The sequence below is a fragment of the Antechinus flavipes genome, chromosome 1, assembly GCF_016432865.1.
Source record: "Antechinus flavipes isolate AdamAnt ecotype Samford, QLD, Australia chromosome 1, AdamAnt_v2, whole genome shotgun sequence".
Lineage (NCBI taxonomy): Eukaryota > Metazoa > Chordata > Mammalia > Dasyuromorphia > Dasyuridae > Antechinus > Antechinus flavipes.
The window spans coordinates 81,070,462-81,098,416 of NC_067398.1; the positions used below are offsets into that span (position 1 = coordinate 81,070,462).

Here is a 27,955-nt window from a genome sequence, read left to right on the forward strand (position 1 = left end):
GAGATATATGGAGCACCCTACCTTCTGCTGATCCAAATCTGACCGCATCTTTAAACCTCTTCCAGGGAGCTTCCCAGACTACCTCGGCCCCCATGGCTATCCCCTTTCTCTGGTTTCCTCCGGTCCCTACTCTCTCAGTCCTATTCCCCAGCAGTCGGTTAAGCACTGTGGTAATGTTCCCCAATTATCTTTGTGTTTCTGGTCGCTAGATCTTTTCCCTTCCACTCAGCACAGGGTGAGGGATGGCATGCGTGTTTAAGCACTACTGGAGAAATCCCCTTCCTTGATGGCCTTGTTTCCACCGTCTGATGTCTCAGGCTCCCTCGCTGTGGTACGAGGGGTCACAAGGACCACGTAGGTCTAAATTCCTCCATCATTTACTGGAAACAGTTGCCATGGTGACACAGCAACAGTCAACAAGCCCACATGTTGCTAGCGAGCAGATGGGAGACAGGGAACTGGGGTGGGGGGGTGGGGAGGGCCCTGCCAATCTCACCTGCCCCTCCCTCCGGAGAGCGCCCAACCAGGTACTTCCCGCACAGGTGCCGACATGCTGGGATGCGTTGGGGTGTATTCGGGCTAGGCTTTCCTGCCGCGGAGACGGCCGGGGGAAGTTCGCCTGAGCAGGGAGTGTCACAGACACGCTCTGTGGGTAGGGGAAGAAGGGAGACTTTCCTAACCGTTGTGTGGTCGGAACATCAGCCCCAAACCTGACCCTCGGAACAGGGAAATAGCTTTTTTCTGGGCCACAAGCACAAGAGCCGGTGGGAAGTGATGGCATCTCGGCTCTCTCTGCAAAAGCTGGGGTTAGACGGCCCACTTTCAGGTGCTAGCTGAGCAACCTCGGGCAACCTTCATCAGATTTGTCTTTTAAAAAGTCACTACTGTGAGTCACGGCACACAGGAGTCTCTGAAGCATCAGCATTCCTGGTCACAGGAAGGGCACTGAGGGAATGTCGGGTGCCTCCCCACAGAGGATTTCTCCTAGGACACAGAGGACATGGAGGGGTTGTGATGGGTAGGAAACCGTAGATGGAGGCTAAGTGTCAGGGCACCGCGGCTAGGCCGGCAGGGGATGTGTAGGACGTTTACGTCCAGCTCTCTTCTTGCCTTCCTGAAGCTCAGAACCAGAAAACGACACCATTCGGCAGTGCACAGAGATGCATTGCAGAGGAGGACTGAGATGTGGAGCCCCTTCCTGGGCCAGGGGCCGGCTCACACCTCGGGCAGGAGGGTGATGGGCACCTGTCAGGGGAGGAGCCCTGCCCGGGGACGGCCAGTGCCTCGTGCAGGGGCCCCCACACCCCCCTTTCCCAGCACCCCAGCCCTCGCCTCAGCCTATTCATAGCAGGACGTCAGAAAGAACCCAGATTAGAATGCCATCCATCTGGCACCAGGAACCCAATCCCAGATTAACTCTGGAAGTGCTAGCTTCTCTCAGAAAGGGAGTGCTGATGGCTTGGTGACCTAGCAACCAGCCACCAAGGGGCTCACGTGCCCTGGGTGGTGTAAGTGGGGAGGGGGAGAAGCCCCATTCTTGCCCTTGGTGAGCCCCGAGTCTGAAACTGACCTTGGAGAGCCTTCAGTCTAAGGGGGAACATACGCTAGCTCTTGATCTGGGGGGAGACACAGCTATGTCCTTAAGGAGCCCCAAACTTTGGAGAGAAGCCGGGCCCGTATTCAGGGAACTCCCAGTCTGAAGGGGAAAACCTTGTTCGACATGCCCGAGACTTTGGGATCAAAGCACAAGGGAACATAGAGCAGTGATGGGGCAGGAGTCAAAAATAGCACCCGGGAAGACATCAAAGTGGAAAAGGAACCCTGCTACAGACACACTGTGTGTCCTGCCCTTGCCGGACCTTCGCTAAGGCTGCTCCCAAATGAACAGTGGGGTCAGGGAGTCTCTAGTTTCTGTCTGACCACCAATATTCTGGGTTCTGAAGTCCCCTCCAGCGGGGATGTGGCTCTCTGTGCTAAAAGCCTCTCCCAGCAGAAACAGCTTCTCACAGCGAATGGAACGCTGGACTTTATAGGCCACAGACGTGGATTTGAACCTCGTTGTAGACACCTCATATCATAGTCATGTGCAAGAGGCTTCTCAGAGCTTCAAGTCACCTCCTCTGCTGAAAGGGCCCGGACCCTGTAAGGACCTGTCTCACCGAGAGGCTGAGAGATTAGGAAATCATGTAAAAATGAGGGGATTATTATGGAGAATTCTGGTGGGCGGTGGGGAGGGGGTAGCTCAAGGTCCTCATTATGCATATCAGTGGGCACTGTCCAGGTTACAGAGAAAATGAGTCTCAAATCAGAACAGTCCTTGGGAAATACGACAATCTCCCTTTCCACAAATACTAAACTAATCCAACCTCCCTGCCTTTGCTACAGTTCTCTCTCCACCCCCTTTCCACTATCCAACTATCACTCATTCTTCAGGGTCCAATTCACATCCTTCCTTCTTTAGGAGGTCTTTACAGTCACTCATTCAGTCAACCAATAAGCACTGATTAAACACCAACTGTATCAGTTGATCCTCTGACCCTCACTGGCTCATCTGAAATGGTGTAAAATCCAGTATTCTCCTAAGTATATAAGCAAGGCCTGATTTTAAGAAGGCTGTGGCTTGACCCAAAGGGGTATCAACCAATTGGTGAATGCAGTCTCTATAGCCTTTCCATTGCAACCAGTGAAGGATTTGTCTCCAGAGGTGTGCTGGAGCCAGCTCAAACTGGTTCATGAGGGCCGACTTTTGAATTTTCAATGTAAGCATTTATATCTCCTAAATCAGCAAAAGTTACAGATGAAGGTTTGAATTTTTGTTTTGTTTTGTTGATTGTCTAGATTTAAGAAGTGATGGAGAAAATATTGATATTGCAGAGTAAACTTAAAAAGTATGTTGTGTAATTTTTATTTTTTAAATGGAAAAAGCTGGTTGTTAAATATTTTTACTAGCACAACCTTGTTTGTCCCTTATACAACTATACTCAACTTAATTCCCTAAAACTAACCCACTTTTCCTCTCCTCTCCCCTATGTATATTCCCAAACCCTACAGGGCATTAATAAGTGCCTCTCTGAGCACCTGACCCACAGCAGTAGTTACCCAGGTGCTACTGAAGAAATCCCTACCCCAAATTACCTTGTGGCTGCAGCAGGTGCCTGTTGGAGGATAGAATCGGTGCTATCAGCTGGGTCATGCCATTAGTGTTTACTTTGGTCTTGCCATAGCTTCAGTGACTCTGGAAGAGAGAATAAGACTGATCACTTTGCACAATTCCGCCTCACTTAAGTCCAATTCACAAGCAAATCAAGACATCGTCCCATGATGTCACTGTTCCCCTTTGACAATGAGTGATGATCAACAATGGAATCTATGCTCCACGGCAGTGACCAGTGACCAGCCCTGCCTCCTCGTCTCCTTTCATTTTTGATGGTTCAGAGTGATTGTTACCTTCCTTTCAAAGAGGATCAATGGGGTGATAAATACATAGACATGAATGGATGGGTTGTAATAGATTACAAATCTCATTATGTATGTTATCTCTCACATTTTTGGATTACTTTTCCTGATTCATATCTCTTCCATCTCCAATGCATTATCCATACACAGTGATGTTCTTAAAGAGATCCTATCATTCAGTAAACTCCATTGGTTCCCTATCGATTCTATAGCTCCAACATTATTTCCTCTTTATCTTACCACTTTTTAAAATTCATACTTTTGTCTGTTTTGTGACATCCATAATTATTTGCACAGAGATACAATGTCCAAATAACTAAATATACACACACTGGGGATGTGATGGATTGCACAAGACCATAGTTTTAGCCAGCTCATATATTGCCATATTGGGACTCCCCTGAGGGTCTAGATCAGTGGTTCTCAAACTTTTGTTCTCAATATCTTCATGTTGTTAAAAAACTATGGAGGATCTGTTCAAAGAGTTTTTGTTCACATGGGTTATATTTATAGCTATTTACTATATTAGAAATAAAAAATAGTTTTGAATTTGTAGACCCTCTGAAAGGGTTTCAGAGACCCCAACAATTCTTTGGATTACACTTTGAGGACCACTGGTCTAGACTGACCTACTCCTCCTGAATGTTCTTATATTTATTTTGAATCTTTTGCATTTATCTATATGTGGGCATGTGGCTTCTTCAGTATAAACTCCTTGAGGATAGGAACTTTATATTCCCAGTCCCTATTATAGTACCCACCACATAGTAAATACTTAATAAGCAATTGTTGATTGATTGTCTCCCCTGGTCTGAGAGTTCTACTAAGCTCTATCTCTGCTCTTTCTCATTTCCTTGGATCTGAAGCTGTCAGAGGGCAGGACCTGGGTCTGTAACTCTTCTGAACTCCAGGTGCTTCCTAATCTTCCCCACCACCCATAGTTTGAGCCCAGGGCTAGCTAGTTATGCAGGAGCCCAAGAAAAGCCATGCAGGTTACTGGTTTAGTTAAACATCTGGTCTCAGTCGATTTTCTCTTCCTTTGCCTCTGTTTACCAAACTTCAGTGCTGAAACTAATCTTATTCCTGAGCATCCAGGTAACCATCCAGGTAAACTGGGTGCTTGGTATTGTGGGTCTCGATCATAATAGCAAAATGGGACCAAAGTCTTCAGGGAAGGGAGACCTTCCGCCTCTTTCTGGAAATTATCCTTCCAGATGGCCATCACTGATCCCCTGCCAAGGCCCTACCCCTCACGAATCAAGCCCCTGGCAGCCACCTCCATCCTGGGCACACTGACTAGCAGGCTCTGGCATGCCGACATGCCAGTCCCTCTTCCACCACCTCCACATGGCCCAAAAGCGGGGAATGTGCTGGAACATGCAATTCCCAGAGATGGGCTTCTAGGTCAGAGGGGAAGGCAGCCTCTGGAGCCATAGGGAACATAGCTTGAACCACTGGGCAGGCTCTACAGCCAAGTGTCCGGCTCTCTACAACTGCTCTCACTGAAAAGAGGTAGGAGATGGAATCACTTTGAGTGATCAGAATTATCCTTCCTGGCCCTCAGCCCAGAGATCAGCCCACAGTCTGGGTCCTACCTATACTTTACTATCTATGGCATGGTCTTGAGAGCCCAGGGTCATCTCCACACCAAGATGAGGCTCTCTAGTTACTTCTGTAATCAAACCAGACCCCCCCTCTCCCTGACCTGCACCCCAGCCTCACATTCCTCCCAGCTCCCAGATCAGTCTTGTACAAGGTGGATGGACCAGTTGATCTCTCCTAGAGGCTGCCTCACTTTCCACCCATCCATCCTGGGGGCAGATTCTATGGTGGAATTAAGAGGTGTTCATCCCAGAAGCCGGGCTGGGCTGCTGACTTCCCTGCCATCTCCTGTGCTGCAAGAGCTCCTTGTCATTAGCCCCACAGCTCGGGACCAAAGGCATTCTTTTCCCCTACAAGGAATCAGGCCAGTTTATTTTTCTTCCCCTGCTTCTTGAGATTTGTTGACCCAGGGCAATGTTTATGTCAGACCTTCAAAAATGGAAGGAACCATAAAATCCATCAAAGGCAGGAAACTAAGATCCTGAGAGGAAAAGGGACTTGGAAATGGAGTTATCCATCAGAATGCAGTCCCGATTCCTAGTGCTGAGTTCTTGGTACTATGCTTCAGTGGTAGACAAGGCTACTTATCCTGACTTGAAGGGCCCCAATGAGTTGTGGGGGATGTGATCACCTTGGATGATACCACCAAGTAGCCCCCCAGGCTCTAGCTGGATGTAGCTTATTTTTCTTTCATCCATCCATCCTTCTTTTTTCTTTTTTTCTCTTCCTTTTTTCCCTCTCTTCTTTCTTTCTTCCTATCTATATTTATGTATCCATATATTTATGTTTATGTCTATCAGCTAGATATCTATGTCTATCTAGCCATCCATCTATCTACGATTTTGTTTTTCTCAGGCCAACAGTGATTAGAAAATTGTGCTAAGCTGAGTTCAAGAGGTGGAGAGGTTCAGAAATGAGAGAGAGAGAGGTCATAAACCTGCTAGGGAAAGGGGGAGTAGGAAGTACAGAAAGATGTGTGGTAGCCTTACCATGGTAAGGAGCCACCAGCCTAGGATTGATGTTCTGCCTGTCACCAACAGGCTTGACACCCAATTGTGGGGGGCAGTTGTAGAGGGAGATTCTTGTAAGAGGAGTGACTTGAATCAGATCTCTGGGCTCCAGTTTTAAATTCTACAACCCTCTGACTCTTAAGGGCGGGGAAAGGGGTGGAAAGGAAAGTCTGAATGTTAACTGATAACACATAGCCATGTTTTACACAATAGTTTCCGAAATGTTTCAGGTAAGTTGAGATTTTTTTTTTAAACCCAAATCACCTTGTCCATTGCTTCACACCCACATTCATTACCTCTGTCCTCACATCTGAAAAAGCCTGCTTTACAATTTACAAAGTGTTTTGGGAAAGGCTTCAAGATTCTAGGTACAGTCAAGTCATTCATTGCCTTACAGGATCACAGATCCAGACCTGGAAGGATCTCCAAAAGTCATCTAGTCCAACTCCCTCATTTGACCCATGAAGAAACTGAGACCAAGGGGTCAAGAGATCAAAGTCACAAGGGTAATTTCAGAGATGGGATTTGTACCCAGAACTAGGGATCCCAGGTCCTTCCTCTCTTTTGTACCCTAGATTAATGTTCTCCTCCAGAAATACACACTGTGATAATTAACAAACAACAACTTGGGGTCTATGGACTCTCTGATGTCACTTCTGTTCTGGACCGCGGCAGTGACCACTTGACCCATCCCTTTTAAAATCTAAGGCATACTGTGGCAGCAGGATGGCACAGTGGATGGAGCATCAGCCCAGAAGCCAGCAGGATCCGAGTTCAAATACGGTCTCAGATATTTAATACTTAATAACTTGAACAAGTCCCTTAACCCCAATTGCTTTGCAAAAAAAAAAAAAAAAAATCCAGTCATGCTTTTATTTCCTATTTGTTTCTGCTGCATCTCCTGTATTAGTACTTCAAAGCTCTGTATCCATGTTACCAGAGATGAAAATCAACCAGACTAAGCAAGAACCAAACTCACCCCCGCCCCTTCTCCACTGGCTGGTAGAAATAAATGAAAGGCAGAAACAGCATTTATTAAGTTCTGTGTGCCAGGCACAGTGCTGGGTGTTGGAAATCCACAAAAAGAATATGGGTCTTTTCCCCAAAACTTATCTTGTAAGAGGGGGAGGCAGCACTAATGAGGAAGTGGTGGCTGGAGAAAGGTATTTTGGTCGGGAAAGTCACAGGGATGGCGAGTGTTGCTGTAAAGTAACTGATTGACGTGACCTTTCCAGGAATGGTAGTGATGACTTGTTTCCAAAGATGATGTAGAAAGGGGGTGGAGGCTGCAAAGATTCGGGGGGCAGGTGGATTAGTGATGGAGAGTTTGGCAGAACTGGTTCCGGGGGCACCGCTGACCCAATTCCATCTGGGCTTGGACCACCACTCAGAGGGGTGGGGATGGTTCTGCCAAATAGCTCAGTCCCATCCTTCTTTGCTGTCCCCTCCCCACCATGCTCTCTGCCCCAGCCCCAGAGGTTTCCTCTTTAGGCTTTGAACGGTCCTATTGCTTTCTGGGTGAACGGCTCTTTGGTGAAACCTGTTCTAACCCCCAACACTCGGGCTTTACGGGCAAGGGCCCACACCTGTCTGGCTCTGAGCAATAGCAGCAATCAATAAGGTTGGGCCACTCTAAGATTCGCAACAACCCAGTCAGGGAAGCATTAGTGGCAGTATTCCCATTTCATAGATAAGAAAACTTGAGAGATCAAGCAATTGTCTGAGGTCGTACAATTCTCCAATTGTGGAATCTCCAAGGTAGACTTGACTTGTTTGGACCTAAACTGGAATTCCTTCCATAATTTCTCAGCCTAACTCTTCCCTCCAGGGATAGGGAAGTTGCTGTCTCCCTGAGGCAACCTAATTGTTAGCAAGCTTTTCTTTACCTCCGGCTGAAATTTATCTCACTGCAATTTCTCTAAATGGTGGACTCCGGAGAGGAAAGAAGTCAGGGCTTAAACTAGAGACCTTTGACCCTAGGGCTGGGCCCCGAAGGCCACAAGAAGAGGGGGAGGAGCATCATCAAATATGGCTAGAAATAATTTCTATTTCTCTCGCGCTTTAATATTTTCCACAACAACCCAGTGAAGTACTTTTATACAACAACCCTGTGAAGCAGGCCATCTAATATTATTATGATAACCATCTCGCAGTTAGGGAAACAGACTCAGAGAGACTAAAGTGATTTGGACAAAACCATAAAGTTGACTGGCAGACTTAGATGCTCTGGATTTCAAAGAATGATCTTTTCCCTACACCAAAGGCTCTGTCTCATTACCTTTGCTCCATATCTCTTCCTATTTTTCACCTGGCTTGGGAATGACAAGCAATTTCCAGAGCCTGCTCCAGACAGTGGGGGTGGGGAAAAGGGTGAGGGGGGAATTGACCATTCACTCACTTTAGCAAACAATTGTACTAGCCATATCCCTGGCCTCCACTTCTCTGTGGACTTCCTACAGACATCCATCCCCTTTTCCCCAGGCAGCTTCAGGGAAGGAGCTCTCTCAGATCCTGAGGACTTCTAGGTCCCAGAGGTCCCCTAGAAGTTCACACAGAACAGGAAAGAGGTCCCAACTTCATTCTCCTTCACTTCCATTCCTACCCATCAGGGTGGCAGTTAAAGATTGTAGTAGATACCCGAGTCCCAGAGGCTGAGAAAAAGCAAGGGAGGAGGAGGAAGAGGAGCTAGAATCATCTAATCCAGTTCCCTCATTTTACATGATTGCCAAAGAAGGAAAGGAACTCCACAAAGATTTCAGAGTTTGTCAGTGGCAGAAATAGGCCTCCAGCTCTTCAATGTAAACCCAGTAGCATTTGGGCAGCACAGGACTAAGGCTACCTTCTAATCCCTTTAAATTAAAGAAGATGATATGATTAATTAGCAATAATAATGCTCATTCATACAAAATCTTAAGGCTTTACAAAGTGTTACTACTACCGAGTTACACAGTAGCATCATTCTAGTCCCTCAGTTATCTTGGACTTCTAATTCTCTCAACTCTGATCTCCCCAGCCTGGCTCCCCAAGTCTGTCGGTTTTACCTTGCTAAAAATTTCTCCAATACACCTTACCCTGCCTTCTCTCCCCTGACACTGCCACTGCCCTGGTCCAGGTCTTCATCACCTTATACTCCGACTATTGAAATAGCCCACTGTGGGTCCTCCTGCCTCAAGTTTCTTCCCATTACATACTATCCTTCACTCAGCTATCAAAATGTTGTTTCTAAAGTGCAAGTCACCTCCCCCCCCCCCCATAATTGCCTCCTACACATACAAGCACACTTTTATATTCAGTAAATTCCAGTGGCTCCCCCTTACCTCCAAGACCTATAAAATCCACTGCTTAAAGTTCAAAATCCTTCTTACCCTCTCAGCTTTCACTTTTCCAAGTTTCTTATATTTTGCAGTTCTGTTTTACTCTTCAGTCCTATGACTGGCCTCCTTGCTGTTCCTCCAACAAGACTCTCTATCTCCCAAATCCCTGCTTTTTCACTGGCTGTCTTCCAAGTCTGGAATGCCCTTCTTCCTCATCTCGGCTTCCTGGCCTCAGTCTAAATATAAAGTCTCAGCTAAATATCTCACCTTCTCCAGGAAGCCTTTCCCAATCCTCCATCCCCACGCTTTCCCTCGGTTGATTATCAGCAGTTTATTCTATGAATTGTTTTAACATAATGGCCCCATTAGATTGTAAACATCTGGAGAGTAGGGACTATCTTTTGCCTTTATTTCCCCAGGGATTTCACCAATGTAAGACATATAGTAGGTACTTAATGCATATTTGTTGCTTTGCCTTTCTTTATATCTCCAGGGATTAACAACAATGCCTGGCATAAAGTAGGTGCTTAATACATGTATATTGACTGACAAAACATTTTCTCAGGACCACCTCAAGAAACAATTCCAATATTATTACCCCCATCTTACAAATCAGGAAATAGGGAAGTGCAATTTGTGGGGGAGAGGAAATTAGTCCTTGTTATTTTAAAGTAGAATTAGCTTGAAGGGAGCTGAGATGACAAAGTAGAGGCAGAAACTCACTGGAACTGTAACAAATTCCCCTCTAAACAACTTCAAAATAACACTTTGAAATGAATTATGAGACAGCAGACCCAACAAAAGCTCGGGTGAAACAATTTCCCAGCCCTAGGCAATTTAGAGAGAGGGCCCTGGTTACAGTAACAGAGTGAAGAAGAGGCTTGTAGTTACAAGGGGAAGGGGCAAATCCTTCAGCTAGAAAATAGATCTGTAATGAAGTAGAAGACTTCCAAGCATTCCTGATGGGAAGGCCAGAGTTGAATAGAAAATTTGATATTTAAATACAAGACTTGAGAAGCATAAAAAGATAAACATGATTAACCATAAGCATCTCGATACAGTTAAACTGTTTACATTCCTTTGTGGGAAGATGATACATGTAACTTCTAAGAAGTTTATCGTATTATTCGAGCAGTTAGGAGTACACATAGACAGAGGGAATGGGTGTGAGTTAACTATGGTGGGATGACTTTCAAAAAATGAATTTGAAACCGGTCCCAAATCCACAAATAAAGTGAGCACTCACACAATTTGGAGTCTGGTATTAGCTATTATGGAAGATAAAACATTTGGACAAGACATGGTCCCTCTGAGGACACCCCATTGAGAGGACAGAAACACAAATACATAATTTCACCATCACACGAGTAGAGAGGTGGACTGTATAACATAAGATCTGTGGGGGAAGGCTGATACCAATCAGGAAAGACTTCCAGGAAGCAGCATTTGAATTGAGCTCAAAAGGTGGGTAGTTGAACAGATAAAGAGCAGGAGGGAGGACATTCCTTAATAAATACTTTGTTGACCCACTAATCAAATAGTGAGATGTGGTAAACACACAAGCTGGTGTGAACTCTGCCACTATAACCGTGTCCTTTGCCCTGGTCAGATCACAAGGAATCTCAGTCTTCCTCAGTTCTGGGGGCTATATTTGAGGAAGGATATTGACAAATGGATGTATTTAGAGATCCAGTGACCTATGGGTAATTGACCAGTTAAAGGAACAAAGGATGTTTGGCCTAGAAAAGACTTAAGAGAACAAGATCACAACCTTTAACTATTTAAAGTCATTCGGGGGGAAGAATCAGACCAGGTTTTTGGTAACAAAGGAGGAAACTAGGACTTTAAGAGGGGAAGCTGGAAAGAGGCACTTTCTGACTCAAGATATAAGGAAGCACTTCCTACTAATCAAGGAATAATGGAATGTATGTGCACACATTTTCATTGGATTCTCACAACCCTTTCAGGTAGAGTATATTATCTTCATTTTGCAGATGACAAAAGCAAGACTGAGAAGCTGAGTTGCCTAAGTCACAAAGGCAGTCAAGTCAATAAGCATTTATTAAGTATCCTACTATGTTTTGGGGAAACAAAACAAAACAAAAAGGTCTCAAGGAGCTCACAGTCTAATGGAGGAGACAACCTGCTAAAAACAAGATAATCAACTGCGATGGGCATATTTCTTCTGAACAAAGTAGTGATTCGAAGTAATTCCATTAGATTTGGGATGGAAAATGCCATTCCCATTGAGAGAGAACTATGGAGACTGAATGTAGATTGAAGCATACTGTTTTTACTTTTTTGTTTTCTTCTTGGTTTTCCCCCTTTTGGTCTGATTTTCTTGCACAACATGACAAATATGAAAATAAGTTTAAAAGGATTGTACATATATGACCTATGATTGCTTGCTGTCTTGAGGAGGGGAGAGACAGAGAGGGGGGGAGAAAATTTTAGCGCATAAAAGTTTTACAAAAAATGAGTGCTGAAAACTTTACATATATTTGGAAAAATAAAATACTATTTAAAAATATGTATAAAGAAGCTATATAGAGATTAAGCTGAAGATAATCAACTGAAGGAAGGCACCAGCAGTAAGGGGATCAGCAAAAGTGGGATTTTGGCTTAGACTTGAAAGAAGCCAGAGGATCTGAAGCAGCATATGAAAGTTCAGGTCCTCCCTGTATGTGCCAGAGTGTTTGTGGCAGCCCTGTTTGTAGTGGCTAGAAACTGGAAAATGAAAGGATGTCCATCAATTGGAGAATGGCTGGGTAAATTGTGGTATATGAACATTATGGAATATTATTGTTCTGTAAGGAATGACCAGCAGGATGAATACAGAGAGGACTGGCGAGACTTACATGAACTGATGCTAAGTGAAATGAGCAGAACCAGGAGATCATTATATACCTTAACAATGATACTGTATAAGGATGTATTCTGATGGAAGTGGATTTCTTTGACAAAGAGAAGATCTAATTCAGTTCCAATTGATCAAAGATGGACAGAAGCAGCTACACCCAGAGAAAGAACACTGGGAAATGAATATAAACTGCTTGCATTTATGTTTTTCTTCCTGGGTTATTTCTACCTTCTGAATCCAGTTCTCCCTAAGCAACAAGAGAACTGTTCGGTTCTGCAAACATATATTGTATCTAGGATATACTGTAACCTATTCAACATGTAAAGGACTGCCTGCCATCTGGGGGAGGGGGTGGAGGGAGGGAGGGGGAAAATCGGAACAGAAGTGAGTGCAAGGGATAATGTTGTAAAAAATTACCCTGGCATGCGTTCTATCAATAAAAAGTTTTTTAAAAAAAGAAAGAAAGAAAGTTCAGGTCCTGTCCACCACGGAGCCGAGCTACTACTGGGGCCAGCGAGCTCCCTGTCCTTGGAAGTATTCAAGCAGAGGCTGGACTTGGAGATCCCGGCTTGGGAAAGGAGGCTTTCCGGGAGTCTAAGACTCATTGGCGGAGGCGACGCAGAGAAGGGCTAACGGGCTCCTAGAGGGACTACAGAACCACCTGGCCGGGGTCGGTTTGGGCCAGGCCCGATGCCCGGTCCTGGGCTCCAGGACGAGGCAGCCCCAGCACAAGCGGTGCCTGTTCCCTCCTTTCTCGTCCCATTCCCCGTCCCGGGAACGCGCCGTCCTTTCGAAGCAGCCGGAGAGCCGGTGGCTGGAGGGCGGAGGCTCGGCAGCTTCCAGCTCCGTTAGAGCCCGTGGCCGCCTCCAGAGGACCGCAGAGCGCCTCTTAACCAGGCAGCCTCGTTGCCCCAGAGCCAGCCGGGCCGGGTCCTGCGCATGCGTGCTCAGGCCCTCCCGGGCTCCCAAGTAGTCACATTGTTACAGTTCTACCTGCGGCTCCATTCACCTCCTCTAAGCCCTCCCCTCGCTGTCCGCGCTACCGCAACTGGCAATCCGATACATAGCGCTGGGGCACGCCCCCCGGCCTCCGCCCACTCTCGCGCGCCGTTCTCCCTCCTCTCCCACCTCCCCACACCCTCTCCTTTCTGACCTCCGATTGGTCCCCTAGGCGGACCGCTCCCGCCCACCGCAGGAACTGATTGGTAGGTTGGGGAAATTGAAAGGGAGGGAAGAGAAAAGAGAGAGGAAGAAAGCGAGGGATTAGACAAGAGTTTTTTCTTCCCCCCCCCCCGCCCGCCCCCTTCTGCCTCTGGAAAGTCACGTGTCGCCTCAAACTGTAGTCAGTGTTAACCCAGCTTTTAAAGCCTTCTTAAAGGGCGCGCAGCCTCCTTTATGGGCTCATCATGTCCTAGCGCGAGGCTCCAGGCTCTCTGGTCCTCTCTGCCGAGAGAGGCTAGGGCCTGCACCCGCAGGTCACTGCGGCACTCCCCCTCCTCCCAACATTTAGCTCTGGAATGGACGGAAGGGCTAGGTTGAGCCCAAAGGGTCAGCTCTCCCTGTGGCTGGAGGTGGGAGTACCAGATTTCTAGCCTCCATCCAGGCTGTGGCAGGCTAGCTGAGTGACACTCTCCATCCTAAACTGGGAGCTTTGTAGATTTCAGGACAGAGGTGCTCTAGTTGGGAAAGGGGTCTAAGATTCCAGGTCTGCTGGGAGAAGACCCCCCTCCCTCCCCTGTCCCGGGGAGGAAACTTGACAGTAATTGAATTGGAGAGAGTACTTGAGGTGAGTGGCAGTGCGGAGAGCTGAGGCGTGGGAATCCCCTCCGGTCGGCGCAGTCCTTCCTGAAAGACGAACCCGAAAAGTTTGAATGGCAAAAGAGAAGTTTTATCTGCACTGCGGACGTCAGCTTTGCTAGGAGACTGACTTCCTCAGTGGCAGAGAAATAACAAAAGGCTTTTCCGCTGACAAGATGGTCTCTTCACAGCAGGCGGGAGTCCTGACAGGCAGCTGCACCAAGGAGAGGTTCCTTGGCAAGACTTCGTCCCGCTTCGTGCCTCTGCAAAGAAATGAGTTTAAAATTGCCCTTTAACAGGAAATCTGAGACTGAAGTTTCAAGTTGAAAACCCCAGGCCTAGATACTTATCAATACCAGGCCCAGAGCTCCCAATTGAATGAAAATCACTTTGAAGGCTTGGAAGAATCTGGAATTTCCTGAAAAGGGTTGGCATCCCCCAAAAGATCAATGGGTGCTTTTGGCCAAGATTTCCAATTGAATAACGGCACTTAGGGAAATATGCTTTCCCAGGAGGGCCTGAGACTCGAATCTCCCTTCTTTACAGATCAAAGGGGACACAATTTCAGTGTTAATTTTACAGATCAAAAGGGGTCACAGTTTTTTACAGAGATCACCCGTTTCACCCTGAACATCTGGGGTCTCTGGAGGAGGAGAGTGATTCCAGCCCTTAGTCCAGTGTTCACTAGAGGGCACTGAAGTTTGGATAGCAGTCTGCTCAGGAGGTCTTTTAGGGCTGTGGGAGAAGTAGTGTCCTGATAGGTGCCCCTGCCCCTTCCATCTTTGGGGCCTGCTCTTCTAAGATGAACTGGACAGGTCAGGGTTTATTTAATCTTTCCTCTGTGGGCCTGTTTCCTCTTCAGCCAAATGTCCACGTTACGCTGGGTGAGCCCCATAAAATACCGGGCTGATGGCCACTTGCGATGTTATAGGGAGCTTTTTTTTTTTTTTAAGAAGGCTTTCGAGGTCTCCAACTCTGAAATTCTGTGATTTCTTTGATCTCTGTCCGGCCCCAGCTCTCAGACCTCGGACGGGGTCCTGTTAACCTGCTTCTGCCGCTAAAGGGAGCTTGCTGCCCGCGGGGGGACACAAGATTCGGTGCAGGGGCCTAACTGGGGCCCCCAAACCCAGCTTGGGGGGACAGGCTGGGAGTAGTAACTGAAAGGAAGCGGCTGGGCTTGGCGGGGTGGTGCCCGGGTGCTGGAGAAGGCGGCGCTCACGTGGATTTCCCTGAGGCTTCTCAGCCTTTTGTGTTGCTGGGCGGATTTCCGCAGGCCAGACGGGTGCAGGCTCCGGGCTGTGGGCGCGGCTTGGAGCCGGGGCTGCCCGCCCCGCCGCAGGCCCCGCCCCCCGGAGGAGGACACGCCGCGCAGCTACAGAAGCCCCTTTTTAATTGAAGTTGTCAGGCTGCAGCCCGCGAGGGAGGGAGGGAGGGCTGGCGGGAGGAAGCAGGCGGGCGGGCGGACCTGCGAGCGAGCGAGCCTAGCTGCCCCGGGAGGCGGCTGGGAGAGCGGGCGGCCGGGCAGAGCGGCGGACCGGGACGGACCCTGGCCCAGCCCCGCGCCGGGGCTCGGGGGCGGGGGCAGCTGCGGCCCCGAGGCCGCCCGGGATTCGCCCGAGAGCCGCTGACCGAGCGTCCACGCCCGCGGCCCGTCCCCGGCCCGGGCCCCCAGGCCCGCCCGCGATCCCGATGAAAAATCGGGTCCGCGCGCCCATGGCGGTGGCGATGCCGTGCAAGAGCGCCGAGTGGCTGCAGGAGGAGCTCGAGTCCGGCGGCGGCGCGTCCCTGCTGCTGCTGGACTGCCGGCCGCACGAGCTCTTCGAGTCGTCCCACATCGAGACGGCCATCAACCTGGCCATCCCCGGCCTGATGCTGCGCCGCCTCAAGAAGGGCAACCTGCCCATCCGCTCCATCATCCCCAACCACGAGGACAAGGAGCGCTTCGCCAAGCGCTGCAAGGCGGCCACCGTGCTGCTCTACGACGAGGCCACGGCCGACTGGCAGGCGGAGCCCGGCGCGCCCAGCTCCGTGCTCGGCCTCCTGCTGCAGAAGCTGCGCGACGACGGCTGCCAGGCCTATTACCTCAAAGGTACGGGCGAGCGGGAGCGCTACCCCGGCCCCCGCCCCGGCTGGGCCCCCCCGCCAGCGCGTTCTCCCTCCCTCGGCTGGTCGCCCTTATCCTCCCGCCCCAGCCGGGGCCCGAGAGCTCCCCCGGGGCTGGCTCCCCTTATCTCCGAGGCCCCTCAGCCTTCCCCGGGCTCCTCCCCCAGCTGGAAACTGTCCCCCTCGATTTCACTCGGGCTGCGACCATCCTTACCCCTTGTCCCCCTCCCCGCTAGAACCAGGATCTCAGGTCCCTCCTACCCAGACCAGGACCATCCTTCCCTCTCAAATGGGAACTGGGGCCGTTCTTGTGCTCCCCCCGCTGGCCACCTCACCCTCCCAAACTAGGGCCCGGGGTCTCCTTCGCGCCCCTCTCCAACCCAGACTGGTTCTTCTTACCCGCCAGGGGAATCAGGAGCTGGGCTCTCCTTCGTGCTTTCCGGCCCCAAGTAGGGCGCCCTGTACTTTTACCGAGATTCTGCCGTCCCTACCCACCACCCCAGACTAGGGACTGCCTCCCCAGACTGAGTGCCGAAGTGGGGATTGGGGCGCTCCTTCCCCCTCGCCCAGACTGGACCCCCCTTCCCTCCCCAACTGAGAAGTGCAGTCAGCCTCCTCACACCAACCCAAACTGACCGGCCTTCCCCGCATTCAGGCCAGTCCTCAGGAACTGCCCTCCCCAACCCACACTCTAACCGCCCTCACTCCCCATTCTCCCTGTCCTCGCACCACTCGGACCATCCTTCCCCCCAGCCTCGCACCAGGAACTTGCCCCCTTGTCCTAATCTAGACCGGCTGGGACCGGTACCCCTCCCCTTTAACCCTTCAGCCATCCAGACCCTGATGTCTGTGTTGTTCCTCGGGATGCTGGCCGCCCCCTTCCCAAGCCCTCTCCCTGCCTTGGGTCCCCTTTTCCCCTGACCCAGAATTTGACCCAGAGCCCCAGGATTATCAGCCTGGCCCTGCCCTTCCCACTCGGCCCCTCTTTATCTTAGAGTTATCCTAATTAGCCTCTGGGGGCCGCGCCCCCTCCCCCTCTGGAGCCTGCCTTTCCCTTTGTGCTGCCCTGGCTCGGTCCCTGGGCCACCCCTCTCCCCAGCCCGGGCCTTATCTGTTTGCCTTTCCGGGAGCTGAGCTGCCCTGGGTTCAGTAAACATTTATTAAATACCTCCTAGGTGCTTGACACTGAGATTTCAAAAATGGAAAAATAACAGTCCTGCCTTCCAAGGATTTACAGTCTGGGGGAAGGGGAGGGCCAGACTGCTCCCGGTTAATCATTGCTCTTAGTTAGGAAGTGGTTAGATATGGAGGAGAGTAAAATAGACTCGAGAGGCTCAGGGCGGGACAGCCCCTCCTCCCCCACCTCAGAGTCCTTTACATCCCAGGAGACCCCCATGCTGGGGGCCTTTTATCTTTCTCTGCCCAACTGGGAGAACTCTGGGGCCTCCCCTCCTTTCTGGCTCCCCACCTGGAGGATGGAGGAGCCAGCTCTCTGCTCCCCTCCCCCCTGACCCCGCGGCAGGGACCCCTCCGGCTCCCCTCTCCCTTCCCGGCACGATTTCCGTGGGAGGAACAAACTTTTCCCCCCTCCGTGCTTTTTTCTCAGTTGCTGAGAAGGAATAGTGTAGGTGGTAGAGGGAGGGGAGGGTGGCGGTCGCCCGGTCCCTCCAGGTGGGTGGGGACCCTCTCACCCATCCCCTGCCCCCCGCAGCCCACAGCCAGAGTCTTGGGGAGGAAGCCGCTGTTCCTGCCTGGCAAGCTTGTAGTTAAATCCGTTCTGGCCTCGGCTCACCCCCTGGGCCAGCACCCCCTCTTGCAGACCAGGTTTGGGATTCATTTTTTTAAGGAGGGGGAAGGGAAAGAGAGGAAGGGAGGCGGCCCCTGTTGGGAGCTTTCCCCGGAGAGAGAGGATGTTGGGGCTTCTTTCTCTGTACCCGCCCGACGGTGAGGGGTGAGGGAGCCTCTCACCCCCTCCCCGCCGCCCAAGCCAAGGGAAACAATAAAATTTCAGCTGGAGGAAGGGACCCAGGCGTCCAGGCTTCTGACCAGAGCTTCCCTTGGCCTTGGCCAAAAGCCTTCAGTCCTGCCCACCCGGAGGGGAACCCCCTGCCCGTTTTCTCTCTGGAGAGCCCTTCCACTCCCCCTCCCCGCAGCTCCTTTGGCTGAGAGCTACCCCTAGCCGGCTGGAAACTGCTTGTGTTTCCAATTAACATTCCAAAATGGCCTCTCTGGCGGGGACAGGGGGAGGGGAGGCAGGGGAGGCCTGGCCCTGCCCTGCTTTGCTCTGCTGCTGCTGCTGCTGCTGCTCCAGGCTCCAGGAGCACCTGGCCTTGGCCGGAGGGCAGAAGGAGCTGCCCTGGCCCTCCATCCTGGAGAGAGGAGGCAGAGGACCTGGGCCCAGGAACTGTGGGGACTGAGGGGAAGCAGGGACTCAGCAATGGCTGGGGCACTTTGTATGCAGCAGGGGCTCAGCAAGGACAGGGGCACTTTGTATGCAGCAGGGGCTCAGCAAGGGCCTGGGCATTTTGTATGCAGCAGGGGCTCAGCAAGGGCTTGGGCACTTTGTATGCAGCAGGGGCTCAGCAGTGGCCTGGGCATTTTGTATACAGCAGGGGCTCAGCAGTGGCCGGGGCATTTTGTATGCAGCAGGGGCTCAGCAGTGGCCGGGGCACTTTGTATGCAGCAGGGGCTCAGCAAGGGCCTGGGCATTTTGTATGCAGCAGGGGCTCAGCAGTGGCCATAGCACTTTGTATGCAGCAGGGGCTCAGCAAGGGCCTGGGCATTTTGTATGCAGCAGGGGCTCAGCAGTGGCCGGGACACTTTGTATGCAGCAGGGGCTCAGCAGTGGCCGGGACACTTTGTATGCAGCAGGGGCTCAGCACTGGCCTGGGCACTTTGTATGCAGCAGGGGCTCTGCAGTGGCCGGGGCATTTTGTATGCAGCAGGGACTCAGCAGTGGCCGGGACACTTTGTATGCAGCAGGGGCTCAGCAAGGGCCTGGGCATTTTGTATGCAGCAGGGGCTCTGCAGTGGCCGGGGCATTTTGTATGCAGCAGGGACTCAGCAGTGGCCATAGCACTTTGTATGCAGCAGGGGCTCAGCAGTGGCCGGGACACTTTGTATGCAGCAGGGGCTCAGCAAGGGCCTGGGCATTTTGTATGCAGCAGGGGCTCTGCAGTGGCCGGGGCATTTTGTATGCAGCAGGGGCTCAGCAAGGGCCTGGGCATTTTGTATGCAGCAGGGGCTCTGCAGTGGCCGGGGCATTTTGTATGCAGCAGGGGCTCAGCAAGGGCCTGGGCATTTTGTATGCAGCAGGGGCTCTGCAGTGGCCTGGGCACTTTGTATGCAGCAGGGGCTCAGCACTGGCCTGGGCACTTTGTATGCAGCAGGGGTTCAATAAGTGTTTGGTGGACAGTTGGGCTGCCAGCTGTTCCCCATCCTCTGCTACAGTGTGAGCATAGAATTGGAGGCTCCAAAGAGAGAGAGAGGAGGAACCGAGACTTGGAGCCCTGGTGTGGTCTGCCCAAGGTTACCCAGTGGCCGAGTTCCCCAGCCCGCCGACCCCCATGTTTTCCTCATCCCCCAGTTCCCCTCTGATGTTCCTGAGGGGCTGGGACCGGACCTTCCTGCCTCCCCTGGGGCATGAAGGGGAACAGGCCCCTCAGATGCCCCCTCCTCCAGGAGGCCTTCCCTGACTCTCTTCCCTCCCTCTGTCCTGATCCTCGCAGGCGGGAGGACGAGGAGACCCCCAGCGTGTCTCTGGGGAGCGCCCCATGGAGCGCTCAGATGCTTTGGCTTAGCGAGTGCTTCGGGGGCTGAGGGGACCAGAGACCCCATTATACAGCGAGGAGCCGGGGGCCGGGGAGGTTGGTGAAAGGAGCCATTGTGGGAGAACCTGGGCCCCTCTCTCGGAGCCAGCACTCCTCTGTTATACCCGGGACGGGGGGGGGGGGGTTGTCTGGAAGCCCCTTGGCCCGGGAAACGCCAGCGGCGAGGGGGGGAGGAGGGGCAGCCGGCCGACGGTGCCCTAACCCGCCGTCTCCCCCCAGGTGGCTTCAACAAGTTCCAGACGGAGTACTCGGAGCACTGTGAGACCAGCCTGGACAGCTCTTCCCCCAGCAACTCGCCCCCGGCCTCGGTGCTGGGCCTGGGCGGCCTGCGCATCAGCTCCGACTGCTCGGACGGGGAGTCGGACCGCGAGCCCGGCAGCGCCACCGAGTCGGACGGCAGCCCCCTGCCCTCCAGCCAGCCGGCCTTCCCTGTGCAGATCCTGCCCTACCTCTACCTGGGCTGCGCCAAGGACTCCACCAACCTGGACGTCCTGGGCAAGTACGGCATCAAGTACATCCTGAACGTGACGCCCAACCTGCCCAACATGTTCGAGCACGGCGGCGAGTTCAAGTACAAGCAGATCCCCATCTCCGACCACTGGAGCCAGAACCTCTCCCAGTTCTTCCCTGAAGCCATCACCTTCATCGGTAGGTGCCCCGCGTGTGAGAGTGTGTCAGAGTGTCAGTGTGTGTGAGTGAGTCAGTGTGTGTGAGTGTGTCAGTGAGTGTGTGTCAGTGTGTGTGTGAGTGTGTCAGTGTGAGGGTGTCAGTGAGTGTGTCAGAGTGTCAGTGTGTGTGAGTGAGTCAGTGTGTGTGAGCGTGTCAGTGAGTGTGTGTCAGTGTGTGTGTGAGTGTGTCAGAGTGTGAGGGTGTCAGTGAGTGTGTCAGAGTGTCAGTGTGTGTGTGTGTCAGAGTGTATGTGTGCATGTCAGTATGTTTGTGAGTGTCAGTGTGTGAGTGTGTCAGAGTGTCAGTGTATGTGAGCGTGTCAGTGAGTGTGTGTCAGTGTGTCAGAGTGTGAGGGTGTCAGTGTGTCAGAGTGTCAGTGTGTATGAGTGTGTCAGAGTGTGAGCATGTCAGTGAGTGTGTGTCAGAGTGTATGAGTGTGTCAGTGAGTGTGTCAGAGTGTCAATGTGAGTGTGTGAGTGTGAGTGTTTGTGCTGAGTGCCTCTGGGCAGCTCCCACTTGCACTAGGGACTCTCAGCTCCCCACCCCCACCTCCCACTCCGGGGCTGGGGGCTTTCCGAACCGCCCTGTCTGGCGCCAGATGAAGGCAAGCCTGGGTGAGGTTTCTCTCTGCTTTAGTGCCCTTCAAAGCGGGGGGCCCGGGCCGAGCCTGGGGCATGCGGGGGCTCCTGGCAGAATTTGGGGGAGCGTCCTCTGAGGGCCCCCCAGGGAGCACGAGCGGGCGGCTCACTGGACTTGGGGAAGAGGAGGGTCCGAAGGATTGCTCTCTCCCGGGGCAGGGAGGCTGGCAGGTCCAGCGGGTGACTGGGGGAGCCGTTGAGGTCAGTCGGGGCCCTTTTCACCCCCCCAGATGGATGGGCTCTACCAACAATAGGAGGATGCCAAGGCCCCGACCCGGGTCTCCAGAGCCTGTGGCCAGCGTGGACCAGCTGGCAGAGGCGGGGGCGGGGCGGTTGGTGCTGCTGGGGCTCTTGCCCCTCCCCTGGGAGCTCCGGGAGGCCGGGAGGGAAGGCTGAGGGCACCTGCCCAGGCCCGGGGAACCCTCCGTGCTGGGCTCGGCCGTGGCACACTCCATGCCAATTTGGCCCTGGCCGGATTTCATAACAGGAAATGAGGGAATTACTCACATCATCCTCTTCTAAGGAACTGACCAAATGGATCCCCCAAACGGGAAGGCGCTGTAACGGGGCTGGGGGTCCCTGCCTCAGCCCTTGCTCCTCGTCCCCCCCCTAGTCCGCTCTGGGGGCAGGCGCAGAGTTGGGGTTCATCCTGGTCCCCACTGGGAGTGGAGTGGCTGGAGGACAGCCCTTTAGGAGACAAAATTCCCTGGCTCTGTGCTTACTTACTCCCCCGAGGGTGGCTCTCTCCGCAGTGACCCCAGGGGGTGGGAAGCGGGACGTCGCCTACATTATATGGTGGCTGGGTTATGGAGACCCCGGGTGGGAGTCAGGCCTGAGTTCCGATCTCGTCCCAGTTACTGGGCAAGCCCCGTACGTACCCCTGACCTTCAGGGGGGGAGGCGAGCCGGGCCGTCTCTGGGGTCCCCTGCAGCCCGGGGTGTCTCGAGGGAGGGTCCGACCCCGGAATCCCGACCTCTCACTTCTTCCAGCCTCTGCGAGGCTGCCGAGTGGGAGACCTGGGACCGCCGGCCAGCTGGGGCCCATTCCCGGCCCCTCCTTTGGCCACCCGAGCCCCTGCTCCGGTCAGGGAGGCAGAACCGGGGTGGAAGGAGCTTATGAGCTTCAGCACCGGGGCTGTAGGTGAGGGACCTCGCCCAGAGTGTGGGTGCAGAGACTTAGTGAATACAGCAGCCAGAATTTGAATTTGGCTCCACAGCCTCCTGTGCTCTCCCATATGCTCAACATCATCTCCTCAGGTTGAGAGGATGCCCCAAGTTCAAATCCACTTCCTAGCTCCATGACCCTGAGCAAGCCTCTGCCCATCTGACTCTGTTTTCCCACCTGTAAAATGGGGGTGACAATAACACCTGTCTGTTGTGGGGTTTGTTGTTCTGTAGCCCTTAGAACAGCCTGTGGAGACGCTGACCCCCTCCATACACCCTCCTGCTGCCTGGGAGCAGCAAGCAGAGGGCGAGGTGACCCTAGACCACAGAGGCGGGGACTGGGCTGTTCCTGGTCTCCGTGTCCCGGCCCCCTGAGAGAGGAAGCAAAGAGGAGAGGAAATGCCTTCCCAGCAGGGAGGGTGTTGCTGGGTCCTGACGCCCGAGGACCCACATCCTGGACTCTTAAGGCCAGCTGGGAGAGCTCCCCGGGAGGGGAGGAGGCCCTGGTCCCAGGAGAGCGGGAGGGCCTGATCCCAGGGGGAGCAGAGGCCCGCTGCCTAACCCTACAGTGCCTCCCAGCCCCGGCCCTCCCTCCTAAGTCAGAACCCAGGCTCCGGAACACACACTGGGCCGCCCACCGCGTGTGAACGGCTCTGGCGTCCGTGGGGTACCTGGGGTCTCGGCCCCGAGCTCACAGTCCGGGGGGACCAGATAAGAGTCCTCTGGCTGCAATTGTGCAAGAAAAAGAGATTGTTTTTATTCATCCTATTTGCAGATGATAAAAATGCTAGATTGTGCCCCGTGGAAGAAAATAGGGCAGTTAGCTGTGCGCTCACTGGGCAGTTCTGAGGATGAATGGAAAATTCTTGAGGGAAAAGAGCTCCCTGAGCTGGAGGAGGGCGTCGGGCAGAGTTGGCTGGAATCTCTTCAGTGAGGGGTGAGGACCTCCCAGCCCAGGGAAGCTCTTCTCTTTCTCTCTATGGAAGTCAGAGTTTTCCCCTCAGCCGCCTTCCTGTCGCCTGCAGGAGCGAGTCTCCCATGGGGCCTCTCGGGTCGTTAAAGGCAGCTCTGTCCTCCCTGCGCTCCAACCCTGGCTCTCCTGCAGATGCCGGGGGCAAGCGTCGAGTGGAAAGAGCCTGGACTGGTCGGCGTGGCTAACCGGAGCCTCTGACATCTGTAAAATGGGACGGTGGATGTGAAATGCTTGTGGTTACAGAAGGGATGGCCAGGGATCTGCGGTCCTCGTCCCGCCCGGGGTCTGGCGGTCCCAGGGGGCTCCCGTCTCCCCGGCCAGACCCCTCTCCTGCACAGCTTAAGGCAGCACTACAGGGTTTGCCTTCCGTGTCAGACTCGGTTGTTTCTCGAACTTTTAAGGGCCCCCAGGTCTTTTCCGCCGGAGCCGGCCCTCCCTCCGCCCGCTGCCCGGCACATGCCAGTGCAGCGGGACCTCACATTTCGTGCTCAGGCCCATGAGGCGGCGGCCGTGTGTTTCAGAGATCGCTGGCGAAGGGGGTGAGCGCTGGCCCTGCTGCTTGTGGCTCCTGGTTGGGCCCCTCACGGGTGAGGCGTCTCTTCCAGCCCCAAGCGCCGTTCTGTCCGTGTGAGACTCCTGGCCACTGACGGCAGCTTCAGGGCACCTGCTTCCTCTCGCTGTCTCTGAAACTCGCGCTCAGCAGCGATTTGGGGTGAGAAACCCGACGCAGCCCCAGCGCTCCCCCGTGTCAGCCGAGCCGCGCCGCCTCGGGCCCACGCGCAGGTCCCGCCAGTCTCACCAACAGCTGCGAGAGCCCGGAAGCCTGGGGAGGGAGCTCCCGGGAGGGCTTTTCTCTGAAAACGATTACCCGTCTCATCGGATTCTAGGGCAGGTAATGACATGAACAGAGACCCGGGGCTGTTTACAAAGTGAGGAAACTGGCCCAGCCGGGTGAGTAGCTTGGGTTGTGACTGCTTTTGTCAGGAAACCTGGGCTAAGGTCTCACAATGGTGACACAAGCGTCGGGGTGTGTGTAAGAGAGAGAGAGAGAGAAAGAGAGAGATGGAGAAAGAGAGAGAGAGATGGAGAAACAGAGGAATGGAGAAATAGAGAAATGGAGAAAGAGAGAGATGGAGAAAGAGAGAGAGATGGAGAAAGAGAGAGAGAGATGGAGAAAGAGAGGAATAGAAATGGAGAAAGAAAGAGAGAGATGGAGAAAGAGAGAAATAGAAATGGAGAAAGAGAGAGAGAGATGGAGAAGAGAGAGAGAGATGGAGAAAGAGAGGATTAGAAATGGAGAAAGAGAGAGAGATGGAAAAGAGAGAGAGAGATGGAGAAAGAGAGAAATAGAAATGGAGAAAGAGAGAGATGAGAAAGAGAGATGGAGAAACAGAGGAATGGAGAAATACAAAGAGATGGAGAAAGAGAGAGAGATGGAGAAACAGAGGAATGGAGAAATAGAGAAATGGAAAAATAGAAGGAAAGAAGAATGGAGAAGTAGAGAGAGATGGAGAAATGGAGAGGTGTCTGTAAAGCTAAGTAGTTCCTAAGAATTGGAAGGGGTGACTGAGTATTTAAGGGTCAGGACTGAGGCCTGGAATAGAATTCACTGTGAGGGTGAGTTCCGCTCTAGTCTCTTTAAGGAAAATCAGGTTATGCTAAAGCAATGTAAGGGTAATGATTCATGAGGGGCTACAGAGTATCTTTAAACAGCAAGTTTCTCTTGTTCATTAAAAAAGGGTTTGATTGACTGGGGAGAAACTAAAGGTTTTCAGCCCACTTCTGGGGACCCCCGCTGTGGTGTAAAGTGAGGGGTGCCCATGATGGGATGGACCAAGAATATGAATAAATTTGAGTTGCATCTGCATGCTTTACAATTAAAACCCCTTTCCAGCGGCCTATTTAATGCTGCGTTGGGGGAGGCCAGAGCCCAGAGAGGGCATGGATGACTGGGGAGAGCAGCAGCTCCTGCCCTTCTGTTCCTGCCCCACTAGGGGTCTGGGCCCTCGCCGTGGGCCTGGGGGAGGCAGCAGCCCCTGCCCTGTCACTCGGGGGTCCGGGCCCCTCGCCGTGGGCCTGGGGGAGGCAGCAGCCCCTGCCCTGTCACTCGGGGGTCCGGCCCCTCGCCGTGGGCCTGGGGGAGGCAGCAGCCCCTGCCCTGTCACTCGGGGGTCCGGGCCCCTCGCCGTGGGCCTGGGGGAGGCAGCAGCCCCTGCCCTGTCACTCGGGGGTCCGGCCCCTCGCCGTGGGCCTGGGGGAGGCAGCAGCCCCTGCCCTGTCACTCGGGGGTCCGGGCCCCTCGCCGTGGGCCTGGGGGAGGCAGCAGCCCCTGCCCTGTCACTCGGGGGTCCGGGCCCCTCGCTGTGGGCCTGGGGGAGACAGCAGCCCCTGGCACAGACACTCACCTGTCCCCTTCCTCCATTTCAGACGAGGCTCGCTCCAACAAGTGCGGGATCCTGGTGCACTGTCTGGCGGGCATCAGCCGCTCGGTCACCGTCACCGTGGCTTACCTGATGCAGAAACTGAACCTGTCCCTGAACGACGCCTACGACTTTGTGAAGAGGAAAAAGTCCAACATCTCCCCCAACTTCAACTTCATGGGGCAGCTGCTGGACTTCGAGCGGACCCTGGGCCTCAGCAGCCCCTGTGACAATCGCGTGCCCAGCGAGCAGCTGTACTTCACGACGCCCACCAACCACAACCTGTTCCAGCTCAACACGCTCGAGTCCACATGAGGCCGGGGCCCCCGTGGGAGGGGGGCGAGCATCGCATTCTTGCTACGGACCCGTGGGAGCGTCCCGCAGAGCGCAGCGCCCCGCACGGGGGGCCGCTGGGAACGCCCCTTCCTCTCCGCCGCGGCCAGAGAGGACTTGCTTCCCCCGGCCCCGGGGCTCCGTTCGCTGCTTTTTAAAACGGAAGAGAGGGTCCCGAGCCGGGCTCCTCGGGCGTCCTGACGGGCGCTGTCAGCGGGCAGTCACCGCAGGTGCCTTCGGCGCCGCGGCCTCCGCACCGGTCACGGGCCAGCCCCGGGACCCGGACACCACCCCGCGGGCAGGCGGGCGGCCCCGCCACCTTCCCCAAGGGCCCGATCCGGGCGACTTTGGTTTCCTTGTTTTTTTAAAGCTACAAGCTTGAGTTTACTCTTTGGTCGAGGGGAGGGGGGCAAGCTCTGGAGCAGAGCATCCGAACTCATTTTAAAAGAAAAAAAGGCATGTAATTTTCTGACCATGTGTACAGACAATGGCGGGCTATGGAAAAACCAGTATTTTCTCCTGTTCTTCTCCGGAGGAGAGAGAGAGAGAGGATTGTTCTCGTTTTTGTTCTGCATTTTCTAAAGGAGAAGAATATCCAGGGTCTCGACTGACCAAATGCGTTTTGCACATATGTGAAGCCCGGGTGTCGTCCCGGGTGTGGGGCCCTCCTTGGGAGGCTGCCCGGCTGCTGGCTGGGTCCGGAAGGCCGACGCCATTTGTAAATTTCTCCCTCCCCCCTTGACTCCTCTTCTGTCACCCCCCGACTCTGCACTGATTGGATGGAGCTGCAGACGCTTCTGAGCTTCCTTCGGGTTTGGGGGTTTGTGAATCCGCCTCCGGGAGGGCTGGGACCGAGCCAACGGGCTCTGGACTCCGGCCCCCCGCCGGTGTCCCCACCTAACTCCCTCCCCATTACCCTGGGGGGGCTGAGGGGCTGTTCCCTCCTCCCTCTTCTTCCACCTCTGCGTTTCCCCCAAACTGGCCGTGGCCGGACTCGGGCGACTCCCGCTGTCGGGCCGGAGCAGCTCCTGTCCTGCCGCAGCTCCTGTCCCGCCGTGCCTTCTGCCCAGAGAAGATGTTTTTATTCTGCCTGAAGAAGAGGGAGAGGGGTTGGGGAGGCAGCCAGAGGAGGGGAGGGAAGGGCCCGGTATCCATGGGGGAGGGGGCAGGTGGGGATGGGGACAGGGATCCTCCTTTTTGTAATGATGTCCGAGGGTTTGAGAGTGGGAGCCTCGGAGCAGAGGAGAATGTGTTCACTGCATCTTACCTCATCGAGGGTTTTCTTTTCAGGGAATTTTGGGGCCGTGAATTATAAAAACTTGTCATGGCTGAGAGAGCTGACCAAACAGCTTCTTGGGCTGTGGATGGTTCCTTTTTTATTTTCGTTTTTTAAATTCTTTTATTTTTTAAAAAAAGAACAAACTACATTCAACAACCCAGAAAGATGCATCTGACATGCAAATGAGGGTTTGTTAGAGAGGGCCGGTTTTGCTTTGTGATTTAATGAAGGAAAATTTGTGACCCTATATATATATATATACATATATGTATATGACATATATATATATATCCTGAACCAATAATGGGACTTTGTTTATATTGCAAATAAATATTATTTTTTCTTTAATAAAAAGAAGAGTGTTTCTGTGTCCAGTAGCTCTCCTCAGCCAGCAGAAGCCAGGGCAGCTGAGATCACTAGGATGGGGAAGGGACCTCCGAGGGCATCTTTCACTTTATAGTTGGAGGCTTGTAGCTGTGATGACTTGCCCAATGACGAGTCGGGGGGT

At 53.2% G+C, this 27,955-nt stretch overlaps 2 protein-coding genes and 1 long non-coding RNA gene across 4 annotated transcripts in view; 2 read left to right on the plus strand and 1 right to left on the minus strand.

The window, feature by feature from the left end:
* POC1A (POC1 centriolar protein A) overlaps window positions 1-7,794 on the plus strand; it is a 215,516-nt gene extending 207,722 nt beyond the window's left edge. The window contains exon 11 of one of the 2 annotated variants that reach the window (XM_051985340.1): window positions 6,466-7,791. In XM_051985340.1, the coding sequence (XP_051841300.1) occupies window positions 6,466-6,609 (144 nt within the window). In that variant the 3' untranslated portion in view covers window positions 6,610-7,791. Of the gene's footprint in view, window positions 1-6,465 lie in introns of both variants that reach the window. The other variant, XM_051985347.1, reaches the window with a different exon arrangement.
* Window positions 525-18,464, minus strand: LOC127554130 (uncharacterized). Its single transcript, XR_007951903.1, has 3 exons — window positions 16,542-18,464; window positions 3,136-3,235; window positions 525-646 (listed from the first exon to the last, which is right to left on the minus strand). It is a non-coding gene; the product is annotated as an uncharacterized LOC127554130 (long non-coding RNA).
* Window positions 15,500-27,804, plus strand: DUSP7 (dual specificity phosphatase 7). The gene is made up of 3 exons (XM_051985382.1): window positions 15,500-16,128; window positions 20,192-20,620; window positions 25,843-27,804. The coding sequence occupies exons 1-3, from the start codon at window positions 15,729-15,731 to the stop codon at window positions 26,148-26,150; spliced, it is 1,137 nt and encodes a 378-aa protein (XP_051841342.1). The 5' UTR covers window positions 15,500-15,728; the 3' UTR covers window positions 26,151-27,804.
* The last annotated feature ends 151 nt before the right edge of the window (window positions 27,805-27,955 follow it).